This window comes from Bos grunniens, chromosome 23, assembly GCF_055505025.1.
Source record: "Bos grunniens cultivar Pamir isolate PY7600 chromosome 23, Bosgru_T2T1.0, whole genome shotgun sequence".
Taxonomy (NCBI): domain Eukaryota; kingdom Metazoa; phylum Chordata; class Mammalia; order Artiodactyla; family Bovidae; genus Bos; species Bos grunniens.
Window position 1 is genome coordinate 43,223,151 of NC_141187.1, and position 18,860 is coordinate 43,242,010.

The following is an 18,860-nucleotide window of genomic DNA, read 5'->3' on the forward strand; positions in this document are numbered from 1 at the left end:
CACGAACCAGAAAAGGGCCGCTCACAGCAACTTCACAGCAGAGAGACAGAAGCCTCGGTGTCTGAGCGTTTAAAAGAAAAAGAAAGAAAACAGATAAGTCAGTCTTTATCAGAGTGAAAGGCAACAGAATTAAAGTATTTTCAATGTTCCCAATAGAGACGCATAGGCCAGCTTTTCTTAAAATTCCTTCCTCACTGTCGTCAAGCCCTGACTACGCCGATGAAAACAAGAGCTACGACTGGCCAACTAGCTGGCAGGGCTAGTCTCTTCCTGAATGCCTTATTGCAGTTTTTGTTCTTTTACCCTAATTTCACCACTAGTCCATCCCAGACACCTGGCTACCTTTCTGTACTAAAAGCTGATTTTTTCCCAGTTAGTTTGATTTTTATTTATTAAAAAATTCCAAAAGCACCAAAGCATCACCACTCCTGAATAGCAGGGTGAGAGGCACGCCTTGTCCCAGCAGTGAAATCCAACACCGCAGTAGCCATTGCTCTACCACGATCCCAGATCCAATAAAATGCTACCCCAATCTCCCTCTCCTCAAAACTTAGAACAGAACAGTATGTGTTCAGTGTCAAACAATGACAGCAAGACTGACCACAAGCGCTCTTTAAAATGATGTGGGGATTTACTCTATTCCAGAAGTCAAGCAATGAGTGGGCTTCCTCCACTGGAGGAGACCCAGGAGAAAACAGGGGTCTGAGCAGTACACTGTGGCAACAGAGCGCTCACATTGTTTTGATTACGACACACGCAGGATTCAAAAAGGGCCTTTCCCATCACCCTGGCTTGGCCTTCAGTCACACAATACCAGGAGCGGTGACAGAATACAAGTGGGTGGCATTCAGGAAGGCCACCTCAGGAAACCCTGCCATCGCCTTACGGAAAGAGAGTGCCAACAGGTCTTGTCTGGGAAGCACTGGTTCCAACGAGACGCTCCCAGACAACTCACCTCACAGCTAAGCAGGATGGAAAAAACTCCACGGCCTAAAGTCAACCTGTCACTCAGCAGCCTAGCAAGCTGCCAGGTTCCATGTGCCATGATTTTACTACTCCACCATTACAGCGAAGACGCAAAAAGAATAATAGGTTCTCCTCTTCCTCATCTCCTTACTTCAAACAAATACAAGCAGAACATGGTCAATTCACTCATGTTTAAGAAATTAACAAGAGAGGCTGTGGAATGCTGCTACCACAGCCACAACCCTTGAGATAAAATATAAACAGTAACCAAATGCTTGTTCCGAAATGGTCTTCACTGGCTGATGCCATCTGAGTCACACTAACCCTGTCAAAAAGAGACATCAGACTCAGACAGGGGCAAGTTTCCCTCCAGGCTTCAGGGATCCACTTGATAACCACCCAGGAGGAGGAACACCGGATGCACGGCAACTCTGCCTGTGTTGTCTGCCTGCCGCGACGCAGGCCACCGGCCCGGGCCTTGGGAGGCTCCGAGCCAGAGAAACAGCGCGACGGGCAGCAAGCACACAGATTCACGCTGCTTCCTCTGTAAACAGCAGCCACATTTCAGCAAGATCATCCAAGCCTGCTTCTGCTCTCCTGCTTGGATAGAAAGACAGATGCTCCCAGAAAAACCTGTATATCCAGCTCTACACACAGCCCAGCAAACAGCAGAAACCAGATCGCAGCCCTGGTCTTGTCTACAGGGCACAGACTAACGAAGGCACCTTGCCAATTATGTTATGCAGCATATAAAGGAGCAGAAAAATGAATCCATAAACCCAACCAGGGTAACTGCCGTTAGGGGCCCAGCCTGAGAAGCACAAGCCGCCGCGAGCAAGCACATCCATTTCAGAAACAAGGCCGGGCCCAGAACGGCATCCAACCCAGCAGAACCGGCAACTCACCGTTCACGGCCTTCAGGCTCCCAGGAATGCCTTCCCCGTGCTGTCTCTTCTGGGCGTTCTTGAACTCCTTCAGAGACAAATAAAGGACTTTACGTACCACCCTTTCTTCTGACCACGGAATCCCATCACTGTCATCCTGGGGAAAGAAGGAAGAACGGGGAGAGGAGCATTACTTCAAAGAAAGCAAGCAAATGTTCAAGACTCAGAATAAACTTAAAAAAAAAAAAAAAAAATCCCAAGCAAGTATTACGTGACTGAGACCCGGTTCCGGAGGTGAGAACTACATCCAGTAGAGAGAGGGCGCTGGTCCATCCTGGAGGGCCACCCCTCAGGCTGTAATGGGACTGGAGGAGCATCTCCCTTCACACGCCCCGTGCCCAAACCCTGTCATTAACTGGTAATACTGAAGTTTTATAATCTTGGCAAAGTTTAGAAAAGAGCGTTACAGCAGCCACAACAGGAAGGGTAACGCATCACTGTACTGGAGCTCTTTAAAGTGAGCAATTCCAGAGCGCAGGCACCTCACAAACACGCGCCACACTCTTTGGGAAATGCTGCTGTTGGGAGTGGGTGCTGCTTTCAGGGAATTTACCATTCAGTCAGAAGAAATGAAACTGGATCTGCACTGGCCTTTTAAGGGAATAAAACACACACACACACACACACACACACACACACACACACACACAAAAGTGAGAGGGAAAGAGACCACTGCAGAAAAAGGGCAATGGATCTTGGTGGAATAGCAAATGGGGTGGCAGGGGGTGGTTTTTCAAAGAAGAATACAGACAGTAACAGGTCTTGAAGGTCTCATTTAAGAGTGCTGCCCCAGTCTGTTTTATCAGATCCAGTGTAAGCGCTTGAGAGCAGTGACCAAGACGGGGGGCGGGCTGGGAGGACGGGGGAACCAAGAACCAGCAGCCCACCCAGGGACCATTCCAGCAATTCCAAGAGCAAAGATAGAGTGCAGACTAGCGGGAGAGGGCAGGACCGGGGCCCAGTCAAGACGGAGTGGCTGGAGATGGCTGATACGGTGCGCCAACTGAGTTAACTCTTTTAGGGAACTAGCAAGAAGACTCTCAAGGTTTAAAGAGCTGCTTCCCACAGCCTGAGACCCTCACAGGTTCTCTCCTGTGGACATCTGCCTACAGTGGACATCTGATCTCCTGTGGACATCTGCTAATTTGAGTAGTCCTTATAGTCACACACCTACTTCAAGACTTCATTTTTCTAAGAGTTCAGTTTAGAGATAGAAGGATTATGGGCTTCTGGGTACTTGGGGCCTTAAGCAAGTAAGTAAAACCTTAACACCCCAGTGACTTCAGGAGATGGGGACGGACAGGGAAGCCTGGCATGCTGCAGTCCGTGGGGCTGCAAAGCGTCAGAAACGACGGAGCAACCGAACAACAGCAACGCGGGGTTCTGGTTCTTCAGGTTCCTTTTGTTCAAACAGGAGGCAAATATGTCAGGGTCGGGCTGGCGCTGCCGCACGCCACACCCTACAGAGCTGGTTTTCACTCCCTGCCACTGCTGGTCACTAAAGCCTCCTCCCGCGGAGATAAGGGAGGTAGATTATCCAAGATATTCTCCAGCTCGTAAATTCCTAAACTCTGCATAAACACACACTGCATCTTAGAAATCCAACCGCACAGTCTCTAAGCCCCACATAACGGAAGCTGTGCTCCTGTTAATCTTCCAGGATTTCCTAGAATGACAGTGATTCTCCATCTTCTTTAAGAAGGGGAAGAGAAGGCCTGGGAGCAAAGAGCCAGGATTTCCACCTTTCCTGGGGTGCCCTTTGTGCCTCACACCTGCTGAGACTTCCATTACCTCCAGGAAAAGAAGACACACCCTCTCCCCCCAGTGACTCTCCTGAAAGCACCAAGGTATCTACAGACCAGGGTGGTGCTCAAGTTCACACATGAAGACTGCAAGTGGCCAGCAGACGCTGCCTCCACACGACAGGAGGAGCGCACGCAGCTTCTCAACCACCACTCTGCAAGTCACCAGAGGCTGGCCAACTACATGGCTGAAAACCAGGAAAACCAAGTGCTCCGACCAGACCCCACTTGAAGAGCCCAAGGAACCAACCTGCCAAAAAGGCCAATGATTCAGCTACACAAGAGGTGAAAAGCACAATGAATTCACTCTTGGCAGCAAACAAGTCCCCTGAGTGTGCGTGAACGTGCCTCTAGCATACTGGTTTCAACTGAGTGACAGTCTCAGCCTTGGGAAGAGTCCCTGCTCATGGGCTGAAGTCCACCTTCTAGGACACAGTGAAGGCTGCCAGACAGAATGGTCTTCACCACCCCAGGTTCCTAGCCTCAGCAATTAGGTCTCCACCACAAACCAGGCCATGATTACAAACGATTATGTCCTACATACACACAGTTTATGAACTGTAAAGCCCCAAAAATAGCTTTCAATGTAAAATTCCTATGACGATTTACTGCTTCCTCTTCAGACTACAGTCTTCATTCTGACTTCAGGCCTTCCAAAAAGAGAATTAAACACCCTGAAGACTGATGTCTAATTAAAACAGACAGACCTTTCGAGAGGAAAACTTCTGCAAAGGAAGACACATTTAACGTTCACTTATTAACAGCAGCAGCTCTGTGACACCTACCTGGATAGTGTGTTAGTTGTTCAGTCGTGTCCAACTTTCTACAGCCCCATGGACTTGTAAGCCTGCCAGGCTCCTTTGTCCATGGGATTCTCCAGGCAAGAATACTGGAGTTTGGGTGCCATTCCCTTCTCCAAGGGATCTTCCCAACCCAGGGATCAAACCTGGGTCTCCTGCACTGCAGGCAGATTCTTTACTTTCTGAGCCACCAGGGAAGCCCAGTAAGATACTTATAAATAAAGGAGAAAGAAACCTACAACTCAGAATACAGGGTTTCAAGTTCTAGACATTAAAAATAAAAAAGACACACACACACACGAGTTCTTTTATAATCTAGAGTGCTGGTCAAGACTTGCCACCTCCCTCAATGTTGATGCAAGACACAAACCTAAGAGGTAAGAAGTCGACTCTGCTCTGTTTCCAAAAGCTCAGCAGGTTAAGTAATGATTTAGAAATTAGAAATCAAACTGCCGTTCATAGCTGCAGAGTCGAGATGAACCCCCACATTCAGTGCACACCCCTCTCTAGTGGGAGGCTGGCAAGGTGGGCCAGCAGCCAGCCACAAGGCACATAGGGCCCTGCAAGCTGGGTGTCGTGGGAAGCTGGGAAGAAGAAGGTACTTCAGGGGCCTAACACTTGTCTTCTCATAGTTCTGACCAATCCAAGTTCTACTGAGTGCTCTAGAACATAGCCTAGGCCTAACTCTCTCATTAGAAGTCAAGAACTCCAAAGGCAAATCCCACCCCCGCCCCAAGAGCTTCCAGGACCTTTTAAGTCCAGCCCTTCCGTTTTCTTTTCCCCTTTTCAGTAGCTGTCTTATTTAACCAGCCATAGAGTCATTTCTCCTGCTCCTCACAGTGTTATCCCAGCACCTGTGACTGGGCGAGCTCAGGACGCTGACAACTGGACCGCCTCAGCATCCTGCCTCCCAACTTACCCACACACACCCAGCCTGTCGGTGCCGAATTTCCAGGATGGGTTAAGTGAAGGGCCTGAAATCACTCCAGTTTCCTTGACTGAAAACACACTATCCCTGTAAAAACGGCCCCACAGTGACGACTCCAACAGGGCCGGGCAACACCTCGCATTCTCAGTGGTAAGCTTGTCATCGACCTAACACCCGCACACCACCCCTCTGCCACCAGCGAGCTCCCTGTGAAGACAGCGCCCATCTCCAAGTCCACGTGGCCTTACAGAGCCCAAATCCGCTGCCCCACAGTCCCTTCACCTCAGTTAAATGCTACACAGATTCCTTCACAGAACAGCCCTCTGAGTTCTTTGTTCCTCTCCCTGCCACCCATCTCTGTGGGCTCCTTCTCCTCTGTGTCTCCCAGGAGCCCCTCATTCTATCTCCTTCCACCTCTCTATTCACTTATTCAGACCCAAATGACTATCATCAAATCAACTGAAAAGCCAATGGTGCCTCAGTGTTCAAAATACTCACGATCCCCTGTTGACCTTCGTGGGCCTAGAGGCTCTCCCGCTTCTCAGAGGGAATCGCCCGGGATCTGCACTGCAGCGCTGAGAGCAGAGAGCAAGCCCTTCTCCACGAAAGCAAGCTTCCTCCACCACGCCCAGCCCCGGTCCGTTTGCTTTACTGGTCAGCTTAATAAAGGCAGATACAGGAGGAGTCACACCACTGATCCAGCGTCCAGCAGTCTCACTCGGATGCAAATTCAGCTGCCCAGAGTGTGTGGCCAGTTCTGGTGAGCAGCATTAATGATTTAAAAACAGCTCCTGTCATTTGGGGTTTCCATGGTAAAACCTCTAGGTTAACAGACCATCTAAATCTTAAGAATCAACTCCCAGATGACACACCACCCGTCCTCATTCCTACCCCATGATCTCTTACTGATTTCTTCCAAGCCCCCCCAAAATGCTCTGCAAACACTGAAATTAAAAAAAAAAAAAAACTAGATCTGCTGGCAGATGGAGGAGGGGGGCAGTCATCACATAGATCTGCTTTGATACTGACTTCAAAAAATCACTTTCTTTGGCAAATGGAAGACTAAGTAATAAGATCTTTGAAAGTACAAGTGACAGGGCTTTGTTTTCATTTGCAAAACATCTACCATTCTTTGAAAAAAGTTTTAAAACGGCAAGGGCTCAGGCATTAAAGTTGAATGTATCTCGTCATAATCTTTTCAATGAAAGGAAAAATGACAGCATAACCTCTAGCTGCTCCAAGCTTTGTAACAGACATGTAAGAAAAGGGGGCACAGAAAGTAAGCGCGTGAAGACACCACACACCGGGCGGCAGACGGCACCGCCGAAGGCTCTGCAAAGCCCACAGCCCAGCCTGGAGACCCAGCAGTGCTCCGACCACCGCCAGTGCCTCAACCACTCGGCAGCCTGCAGAAACGTGGCTCATTTTAAGACTCCCTGGTGATGACCGTGCATGTGAAAGTTTCAGAAGCCCTGCTGTACAGACGAGCCCCACGCTGCCCATTTCACGTCACTTTCTACCTTCCGTCGGAAAACAAGCAAAGATGAAGATGAGGTGAAACCCTAGATGAATGCTTCTAACAACCATCTAACTGTTGCCATTTCTACTGTCAGAAATAAGAAGTCTATATTAATATACTCTGAAAAATCTTTCCTTTGACTTCTTTTAACTGAACGAAAAACAAGTGACCAAATAGCAAGAATGAAATCAACAAAAAAGTTAAGACACTGAGAAGTGGTTAGTTCCTTGAATCAGTGTGACATGATCTCTCAAGCTCTCATTCCCTGATTACGCAAGTTGGGACGACTTCCCTTTAAAGGTGACACAGAATTAAACACAAATGTGAATAATATCCCAGAAGAGGACCAGCATATGCAATAAGATCATTTCTATTTCTCTGCATCATCTGAAAGTTGGCATACATTTCAGCAGCCACATCACCCAGTAGGATCTCATTAAGCTTGCAGTTAACCATATCCTCCCAAGGACTATTTGTTGGGTGAACGGGTGTACCCCCCCCCCATTCAGTTCAGTTCAGTCGCTCAGTCGTGTCTGACTCTTTGCAACCCCACGAATCGCAGCACGCCAGGCCTCCCTGTCCATCACCAACTCCTGGAGTTCACTCAGACTTAAGTCCATCGAGTTGGTGATGCCATCCAGCCATCTCATCCTCTGTCGTCCCCTTCTCCTCCTGCCCCCAATCCCTCCCAGCATCAGAGTCTTTTCCAATGAGTCAACTCTTCACATGAGGTGGCCAACATACTGGAGTTTCAGCTTCAGCATCATTCCTTCCAAAGAACACCCAGGGCCACAAAACCCAAAGGAAGGCCCCAAACCGACAAAACTCACGGCTCCCAGTTGCGAATTATTTTTCTACGATTTTTCTCCCAACCTCTAAGGTCAAAAACCAAAACCAACACAGGGAGACATATAAGAACATGAGATGCTTTCTTCCTTAGCCAGGTTTATGAAGAAGATACATGATCTGTTGGGTTGCAGACTGCCACGTCTCCTACAAACTCAGCCTCATGGAGAAGGGCTGGGGCTGCGGACACGGGCATGCATGACTATTTTAAATGTACTAGAGTGCCTACCCCAACTTCCACTGATGATGTAAATTCTTATCAATGTCAGTTTCAATAAAGCCCCCAAAGGGCCTTAATATAAAATGAATTTGCTAACAATTCAAATTTTCTTCTCTCCACGGCCCTCGCTTCAAAACCCTGGACTACTGAATTAACATGTTCTAACTGCACCAATAGTTCTTCTAATTGACTGTCTCAAAACTGATCAAGTTGTTGATACAGAAAAGCCATGTCGTCCACTCAGCCACAGGCCGGGGCAGAGTCTTCCAACCCTCTTCCAAGCACTCAAACACTGGAGTGCAAGCAATAGGGGTTTCCAAGTCAGTCAGTCCTGGTCGGTTTCCGGTGCCAGGTTCTATGGAAGCCCATTTCTGATCAATTTAAACACAGACACACACACACATTTTCTAACAATTACAACTATATAAAAATGAAACCAGTCCCCATGGAAGAGAGTTAACTTCCCACTACTTGTGGGCAAACTGAATTAAGAGCCTCATCCATTATGAGTGACCAAGTAATTCATCATCGCAGCCAAGGGCACTGTTAATACGGTTGACGGAATAACTGGTAGAAACTGGGGCAAAGGTCAACCAGGGACTAGGTTCCTTCCAGCAAAGGTCTTCACTACCCTGCAGATTATTTTTAACATCACCACCACAGAAAATAAAACCAGTATCCAAGACACATAAGTTTTACGTTTAAGTCCAGGACCTCCCACCAACATTTCAAATGTCAATTGGCTTGGGGGGATTGGAGGGCTGAGACATGTGCACACACTACCATGTTCCACAGGAAACACTTCTGCTTCCATGGCGAGAGAGCAGCCAGTCAAATGCTCCCGTCAGAGCTTCTGGCAAGTAAACCAAGCAGATAGGGGCATGCAGGATGCATGCATGTTCACAGGCAGAAAGCCCTACTCCTGGCATGACATCCCTTCATTAAAACTGACACAGGAGTTAAGACAATTAAGTGGATTACAGCAGCCACCGGATGAGTTACCAACACCACCACGTGCATATATTCCATCTCCATTCATTTTGCAAAGGGTCTGAGCGAGGAGCAATTCGTGACTTTCCACCTCCTTTAAAAAAGAAAGAAAGAAAGAAAGAAAAGTGATGCCCAGCTTCAGTGCTCAGTTCCACGCTGCGTTGGAGTAACCGGAAATGTCACATGGGGGGTGGGGGACAGGGGACTGATGACTGAAAAGATATTACCAATAACAAAGCTGTGGAAGACTGGCTCCAGGAGGGAGGTGGAAAGAAAATTCACAGCCCTTTCCTCCTTCCAGGGAAGAATGTCTGGAAACCTCTACATAAATGCCTTTTATTTTCAAGAGCCCAGGTTTTGCATATACCTGCTGTTAAATCACCCTACTTAATGCAATTTGTTGCTGTCTGAAATATCAGCCTCTTCCATCAACAGTTTGAGAGAACAATGAAAGCATCCAAAATAATAACAGTAATAATTTGTTAGGGATGTTGATTCTTGGCACTGATTCCACACAAACAAGGATTTAAAGAGCCAGAGAGAGAGAAAATATTAAAAGAGAAAGAGGTTAAAACTGTTTCTTCTGCTTTTAACAAAATATTTTCTCCACTGGAAATCAACTCAATGTCTCAAATCAACTCAATCTTCATTTTTAATTTCATAAAATGGTTCATCTGTCAATCTCAAAGAGAAATGGGGGAACATTCACACCTGGAAATCTGAAGCCACTGACTTACTGAACTGGAGAATGACGCTCCTTTGGTTTTAAATTAAAAGCACTTCAAGCAGCAATTTTCCTCCGAAAGACAAGCTTCCAGGGATAAAGTAAACGGACTGAAAATGCTTATGCAAGGAGAGTTTTACTTCTTCCAAACTCCCATTAAATAATGTGTACTTATCTTTGATTACCGCCTATTTAAAAAAAATAAAATAAAAAGCTACAGCCGAAATTGGATTAAGAACTTCTGCTGAAAACGATTTATTGCATAACACAACTCTGACAGCCTGAATCTCCGGCCACCAACTGAGCCTTTATAAAAATCTGCTGGGCAGCTGCCAAGTCAGCTTTTTTGCATCTGAGCATGTCAGACCCCGCCGTTGCCAAGGCAGCGGCAGCCCACGTTCACGGTTAAGCGGTGCAGGCAGGGGCCAGCAGTGAGGGCCACGCCACTCAGCGTCCACCCCTTCAACTCCTGGTCTGACAGTCTGCTGTCCCAACATAATCAAAAAGGACTCGCGGTCCCAAGGGCGCTATCTCCAAGAAACTGGCAGAAATAGGACTGGCGATCTCCCTTCGGTGGAGGAAATAGGGGAGAAATTAAGTCAAATTACAAATAAATACTTGACATGGGTCTTGGAAAGAGAAACCAGAATGAGGGACGATTCTGTGTCAGCAATGCCAACGAGCAACTCCCAACAGCCTCATCTGGGAATAAATCATTAACAACTAGGTTCCCAAGGGCATTCTGACTGATTGGGATCTTTTCATCCTTACAGCCTTTTTATGTTAATAAGAATATCCCCAAACCCCCCAAATGGCATATTCTAAGCTGCACTATCCGACAGCGTAGTCACCAGCCACATGTGGGTATTTACGACTGACTTAATTAAAATTAAAAATTAAGTTCCTTAAGTTGTACTGGACACATTTCAAGAACTCATCAGCCATGTGCTTCTCAAAATGGACACCCCGGCTAAAGAATGTTTTCATCCCTCCTGTTCTAGATCGGCACTGATAATGAATTGGACGGAGTTTTTCAATTGGCTGTGTTCCTTGCTAACTCATTTCATTATGGCCCTAAGACTCTTCAAAACAGGTACAAGAAAATTCTGGAACATGAGAATACCCTGCACAAGAAAATCAGAGTCTAAAGTAGGTAAGAACTGACATTTACCCATATAACTCTCAGGAAGTGGTTCCAACTTGTTCTGCCACATCTTACCTTTCAAATTTGCAGGGAATGTACATGAAATTCAGAGGATGAAATACAAGATTCTTCAGTCTACGAGGAAGCCCTAAAGACACGCACTGCTTTAATATGCCTTCGAATCATGTTCTAAATTATTTCCCTGCAAAATAACTCCTCTGGGTTTAAGAGCAGACAAAAACCAGCACCCCACCAGCTAGTCTCCCAATACCAACGGGTGGCCCAAACTTCTGAGAATGACCACTGCCCCGCCTCCTGCCAGGACCAGTCAAGGTTACGGGCCTCTGAGCCAGGCCAAGGGCTAGGATGACTTTTATACTTCTGTTTCTCCCCCCAGGCCCTGGGACACTGCTGGGTGACGTGATGAGCTCTGTCAATACCTGACTGACTGACTTGCTGGCTTTTTCTGGCTCAGAAAGAACCTCCACCCAGGAAATAAGCATGAGCGTCCACACTTTCCCAGGGGACTGGCTGTCTGGTCACGCTACACTGTAAAACCTGTTAAGGGGTGGGTGTGGGGGGCCATTTTATGAAAATTTTCAAGTTACAGTAAAGTACACAAATAAACTTTGTCTTTGGATTTAATATCAATGAACACCCAATCACGTTTGTTCTTTCCCTCCTTTCCTCATATCCTCCAGCGGTCCCCTGAGTTAAGGACCATCAGTTTGTACCTTGTCATTACAGGAACGGACCTCCAGAAATAATTTTAATGCCTGTCACCCCTCCAAACAGCGCTTCCCACTAATGGAAAATGCAGACCAGCGTGTGGCAGGTCACACACTACTGTTTCTCGCGCCTCTGTCCTCCACATTTGATAACTCCACGTTTCAACCATTTCCAAATGATGCACAGGACGTTCAGACAGACTTGTCTGTGTGACTCCAGAGGCTTTGCCAGGTCTGTTTCATCTTCGTGTTTCCAGCCTTTAGGGCTGAGTCTAGTACACAACAGCAATATTCAAAAATACTTCTTCAATGGAGTGAACACGTTAACAGCAGTCAGGAGGTAAGAGGCCTGGATTTTGGTTATGGAATTCTGTTTCCCTGTGTACAAACAGATGAACACAGAGTTGCCACCAACCTGAGAAATCTATGAGAAAAAACACTGGAGCTTAACAAACCACACATGTGGGTTCCACCCACAAAGTTTCTCCCAGGTGATGCTGCTGGTCAGAGAACAGACTGAGAACCACAGGTATACAGCCTGCAAGGGACCTGACTCCCACCTTGCCTGCATGAAGACTGTTCTCACTGCCAGAAAATACATTATAACTGCCAAACCTAAGGCAAATCATTAGAAACCTGACTCCTGGCTGGTTTTTCTGTTTCCTCTCCCCCAAAACCTTCACTTCGTGGCAAATAGATGGGGAAACAATGGAAACAGTGAGAGACTTTATTTTGGGGGGCTTCAACTGCAGCTGGTGACTGCAGACATGAAATTAAAAGATGCTTGCTCCTTGGAAGAAAAGCTATGACCAACCTAGACAGCATATTATAAAGCAGAGACATTACTCAGCCAACAAAGGTCTGCCTAGTCAAAGCTATGGTTTTTCCAGTAGGCATGTATGGATGTGAGAGCTGGACTGTAAATATAAAGAAAGCTGAGTCAAAGAATTAATGCTTTTGAACCGTGGTGTTGGAGAAAATTCTTAGGAGTCCCTTGGACTGCAAGGAGATCCAACCACTCAATCCTAAAGGAAATCAGTCCTGAGTATTCATTGAAAGGACTGATGCTGAGGCCGAAACTCCAGTACTTTGGCCACCTGATGTGAAGAACTGACTCACTGGAAAAGACCTTGATGCTGGGAAAGATTGAAGGTGGGAGGAGAAGGGGATGACAGAGGATGAGACAGTTGAATGGCATCACTGATTCGATGGACATGAGTTTGAGCAAGCTCTGGGAGTTGGTGATGGACAGGGAAGCCTGGTGTGCTGCAGTCCAAGAGTCAAACATGACTGAGCAACTGAACTGAAAACTTTCAACTCTGATTCCTCTGCCCTTCCCAATCTCTGATTATGATGGAAATAAAAACTGCATCAACTTACATTCTAAAACCATCAATCCTTGGGGCTCCTTTCAAAGTTCAAAAGCCTCTGAGGCTCCCAGTGGCTACTACAGAGGGCATTTCCAAATTTCCTAGCATGACCTACAAAATGATCATCAACCCAACTTAGCATAGAGTTGTTAAGTCCTTGTCCCGCTAGTGCTCCCAACCCCTGCCCCCGGAACTGACCAGCGATAAGCATCTCACACAGAGGCAACAGCTCTCATTTTGCAGCCCCATCTCAAAACAGACACCAGCAAACAGAAGTACTGGTGTTTATTAACTGAATATTAATCATGACTTCAACAATAACTCACCAGTAAATAAAGAACAGACTGAATACATACAAATAAAAGTACAACCTCAAACCTCTAATACCAAGAAATACATAAACAATTAGGCTCAATTTATCAACTCTGTCTTAGTATCCACCACCCCAGCTCTTGGTCTTTATAATGCAAAGAATGCATGATCTATGTGTCCAGGACCCTTAGTACAAGATGTCAGTTTCATTCAAACTGAGATATTTACTACCAGTGAACTCAGTTCCTAGTCCAATGACAAGATTTAACCATATCACTATTTCACAATGATTTCTGAAGATCACAACTATTTCTGCCACCTAAACAAAACCAGAAACCTTCACTGGCTCCCTCATTTCTTTCATGCAAAATGAGATTTCCTGCAGTTTTTTTTAGCTCCATAAAAATAGCCTGATAGATGAGTGAATGATTCAATGAAAAGATTCATGCTTACCTACAGACCGACAGAGCTCCTCCAAAGTTATGAGGGCTGACCCCCTAAAAGGCGATATAAGCAGTTTCATTTTCAAGCACAGCTGTTAGGAATAGCAAATATGGCCTTCTAGAAGTAACATCACAGTCCTTCCTATGTTGGCATGTCACAGTGATCAGAGAAAACCCATGTTGTGAGCGCAGTGGATGTGAAGTAAAAGTTTACCATTTACACTTCATATGATGTGTGTGAAAGAATAAAGCAGAAGAGGGAAGATGACAATTTTACTCCAAATGGGAAAACACAGAAAAGTTTTGAAGAAAGAAGTAACAGAATTTGATTTCTATTTTTAAAAGCTCACACAGGTTGCTGGGTTGAGATTAAAACAGGAGACTGGGGGTGGGAGGATGGGTGCGGAGATAAAGGAAGGTGGGACGACTGCCCACAAGAAGTGAGGACGGAGGCGGCAGCAAGAGGCAGTGAGGACTAAACCAACCGAGAACCGAGTACAACGTGAGAAACCAGGAATAAACAAAAGGTGACCCCAAGTTTTCATCTCAGGGCATTTCCTTTCCTTTCTGGAGGAAAAAAGGAGGCACTTCTGAGAACAGTGTTTTGGAGCAGAAAGTAGGGAGGAAGGAACCAAGAGCTTCATTCTTACACTCAGCTAGAGGTGTCCACACAGACCCTGGGCGAGAGGTCCAAGTTCAGGCTGCGTGTCAAAGCCAGAGATCTGAATACAGCTTGTAGTTAAACATCAAACCTAGACTCCAGTCTTATCAAAAGGGCAGAAAAACACAGTTCACATCTTGGCTGAAAGTAAGGGGTGAAGTCAGGTAAAGGCTGCCTGACCTGGACAAGTCATTTTATGGCCAGTAGGGTTTTCAGAGACTTAGGAAAAATGATGCTTCCAAATAAACAGTGAATGAAGGCAGAGAACGGAACATGGGAGGAAGAAAAGGGATGTTTCGCGTACTCCAGAGGCTTTCTAGAAACATCTGCACTGGATGATGCCCTGTGTTAACTTCAATAATCTAGCAGCGGAGACTCAGAAACCCACTGCTCAGCATGGGCCACACTGCAGGCCCAGGGCTGCTGCTGGTGAGAAAGTTCTATGTATGTAGCCACACGAAGTCGTAACTCACTCACACACATGTGCAGACGCCCCTTCTTATATTTAGCTTCACATGCAAATGAGGAAGTGATGACACCCAGCCCTAAGCAGGCTGAGGCCCGCTCTCCCAGGTAAGTGTTCAAGCGGTGATGAGTCAGAGAGGGTTGCACACGGGTGAGCTCTCAGGTGAAATCATGCAAGGATCCAGAGAAGCTTCTTTGAAATGCCCCAAAGACTCGGAGGAAAAACACAGAAAATAATTCCTTCTACGTGGTCAACTCTATTTTCTATCAGATCCACCACCTGTGAGTCACAGCCCACTGCCAGACCTACACTGTGCTTTTCCTCTTCAAATTCTTAGTTTCTCTCCTGAAAAGCACTCTGAACGGGGGTTCCTGGAAACCTACATTTCCACCCTCCTAACCAGCGCTCCACCGCTACTGCTGGTGGACTGCCGTTCCAGCTCTGGGCAGCACAGGAGCTCAGCCACCCTGGAAATCCCTAGGAAGCTTTATCGAGGACAGACCTCAGCACCAAGCTCTGAGTCAATGCCAGGGTAGGGCTGGGGGTCAGCGATTTTGGTGAACTCAGCGTGGGCACCACCCATCCATCGACCCTCCCATCTTTGATGGACTTGGTCTCACTGCATTAAAATCACCCATTTCCTAACAACTTCCTAACAGCAAGCCTGGCACATTAGGAGCTTACTAAGCAACTGTTGAGGAAATGAAGCTTAAAAAAGGAAAAAACCATGTAACTAAGGAAACCAGGTTAACTATTTAAATAGAACACACAGTATGTTCAAATACACTTATTTTCTTGACATTAACCCTCTAAAATTGAGGATTCGGTATTCTCTAAAATCGAGAAAAAGTTTTAGCTGAAACTAAAGCTTTCTTTTCTCGTAAACACAAACTGAACCCATACTACCTGCAAGGAACTGAATCACTGAATAAACCATTCAGAGTTTCCCTGCCTCCAACTGAAGAGGAAAACCAACCCTGCATGTCTATGAGTCAGAGCCAAGTTCTGATTTGCCAATAAAACACTCAAAATATTATCTCAGTAAAAGTATCAGGAAACTAGGTTATGGCTGCTCACTGATTTAACCACATCAGGAGGGAGAGTCTGAAGAAGCAGATCATCTTTAACCCAAAACCCCATCATCGGGAGGATGTGTCCAGCTCTTTGCGATACCATGGACTATATGGTATCCTCCAGGCCAGAATACTGGAGTGGGTAGCTGTTCGCTTCTCCAGGGGATCTTCCCAACACAAGGATTGAGCCCAGGTTCTCCTGCATTGCAGGTAGATTCTTTACCAGCTGAGCTGCCAGGGAGGCCTAAAAACTGAGAAGGGAAAAGCCTTTGTATGTTCTATTTCTCCTTGACCCCAAACTCAAACTGCTGCAGAATGATTCCAGCCCCTAAATCACCTGTAGGAGACAAATGAAGCTTTTATTCTTCTCCTTGTGCTATCAGAACAAGCTCTACTGTGTCAGGTCTCCTGTTCATGTTCACACATCATCCAATTTCTCCTTCCAGGTACGAGGTCTCTAGAAGGCCTGCTGCCTTCTTGCTCCAAACATTCTCCATTATGCAGCAGTTCAGAAAGATCTGTCCATCCCACAGCTTCCAACATGATAACAAGGGACTGCTTTTAGCCTAAGAGTTGATGATGAAACACTTAAAAGGAAAAGCAGAAGACAGGAAAAAAGAAGGAGCAGGGGAGGAAAGGTTATCCTATACAAAACAATTCTCCTTTTTCAGGGCCAGTTAGGGTTTGACAAACTTTTCAGACCATTTTACAAAAGCCCTGACCTCATAGAAAACACTTTCCAATTTTAACATACATACCCACACAAAGAAACACAGCAGGCACTCCTCACCGGCCAAAATAAAATGCTCTCTAGTAATTACCATAAATAGAGAAAGAGATGGGCTTCCTGAGTCAGAGTACAGAGGATGAGAAAAACCACCTGCAACAAAAACATCATAAACAAAATTACACAGTCAACAATAAACTGGGAGGAAAGTGGAATTGCTTCTCAATGAGATGCAAAGAAACACATCTGTGAGATGCTCAAACAAGAGACAAAGAGGGTGTAGCCCTTAAATACAAAGAGAACCTGGTGACAATTCATTTTCTGTAGAACAAACTAAAGTTTCTGGAAAATCCCACAAAATATTATTAATGAAAATACTTGAGAATGGATTTATTTCTCATCACTCTCACTTATTCTTTCCCATACATTTGGCATAAAATTTCCCAATCAACTCCAAGGTTTTAGACAATTTTAAGAATCAGGAAATAAAGTTGCTTTGAGAGATTCTCCCTTAAAAACAGCCTGAGAGGACTTCCCTGGTGGTCTAGTAGTTGAGAGTCCACCTGGCGATGCAGGGGTTAGATCACTGGTCTGGCAAGATCCCACATGTCACAGGACAGCTGAGGCCATGCTCCGCAACATGAGAAGCCCTCACAGTAAGAGAAGCCCATGTGCCACCACTAGAGCGTAGCCCTCACTCGCAGCAACTAGAGAAAGCCCATGAGCAGCAACGAAGACCCAGCGCAGCCCGAGGGAAAAAAAAAGAGCCCGAGAGCCTCTCAAACAAACTAGAAGGCATTTGTCCATCAGTCTAACCACAGCTCCCACTGTGATAAGATGTGATTAGTTTGCAATGATAATTTGAGTTCACTGTTTAAATCATATCCACAATGATAGGCAGTACAGAAAACACTAATAATGAAGGAAGAGAATAAAAATAAGCACATGCGCCTGCCTTATAACCCTCTCCAGTCTGTAAACTGTACGAGTCCAATCTAGAAATGTTCTGCTAGAAAAAATGGTACGTTCATTACTGCAAAATCACAAGTTATCTCCTTGGGAGAAGGGAATGGCAACCCACCCCAGTATTCTTGCCTGGAAAATCCCATGGACAGAGGAGACTGGCAGGCTACAGCCCACAGGGTAGCGAAGAGTTGGACAGGACTCAGTGACCAAAGAGCAACCCACGTGATCTACACTTAGGGTCGCACTCTGTGAGCTTGACCATATTCTAGGCAACCTTCTAAGAGACGCTGGTGAATAACGGACTGATGCGGAAGCAGGTGGCTTGCCTCACACAGACAGCAAGAGGGAGGGCCTGTCAGTGGCTCCAGCACCACTGTCTCTGGACACCAAGCAGTCAGCAGTCTGGCGCCTCCCCTCTCATCTTCACCTGTTCAAAGAAATCTCTGAATCTCTGGAACCATCATTTTAAAATAATTTAAATGATGAGTTTTGTAATATGTGAATTTCACCGCAACAACCGAAACTGGTAATATTAAGTTTGCTAATCTCAAAACAAATTCTACTTAAAATTTACGTAATTTTTAAAGTGTTTTCTTTGAGGTCAGGACTTTTGTAAAATGGTCTGAAAAGTTTGTCAAATCCTAACTGGCCCTAAAAAAGGAGAGTTGTTTTGTAGAGGATAACCTCTCCTCCCCAACTCCTTCCTTTTTCCTGTCTTCTGCTTTTAAGTGTTTCATCATCGACTCAGGCTAAAAGCAGTCCCTTGTTATCATGTTGGAAGGTGTGGGATGGACAGATCTTTCTGAACTGCTGCATAATGGAGAATGTTAGAAGCAAAGATACTTAAAGCATCTCCACTTTATTGAGATATGGAGAACAATGAAAGTGTTAACATTCACTCCCATGTTAAAGTTCTAGAAACACTTTTACTGGCAAACTGGGCCACAAGGCTTGTGAGAACCATCCACTGGCACGTGACACACTCCAAGCCACTTTTTACCAAGTAAAAGTCAACAATTCCCAAATACAAAATATATCACTATACTGCAGCCTAAGCAAAGCAAAGTATCAGCTTGCTTATTTTGATGCTGTTGTGTTGATTAGAAACTGCTCATCATGCATCACTGAAATTGAAAATCAGTAAAACGTGCAGGGAGACAATTCCTTTATATTACCTTCTGAGACCCATAAACTTCTTAATCGTAAGGGCAGGATGGGTGTGCGTGGGGTT

The 18,860-nt window shown here is 45.8% G+C and overlaps 1 protein-coding gene across 12 annotated transcripts in view; it reads right to left on the reverse strand.

The window, feature by feature from the left end:
- JARID2 (jumonji and AT-rich interaction domain containing 2) overlaps positions 1-18,860 on the reverse strand; it is a 230,442-nt gene that overhangs the window by 121,918 nt on the left and 89,664 nt on the right. For 11 of the 12 annotated variants that reach the window (XM_086370206.1, XM_086370213.1, XM_086370205.1 and 8 more), the window contains one exon: positions 1,872-2,007. In XM_086370206.1, the coding sequence (XP_086226332.1) occupies positions 1,872-2,007 (136 nt within the window). Of the gene's footprint in view, positions 1-1,871; positions 2,008-4,497; positions 5,366-18,860 lie in introns of those variants that run through there. The other variant, XM_086370211.1, reaches the window with a different exon arrangement.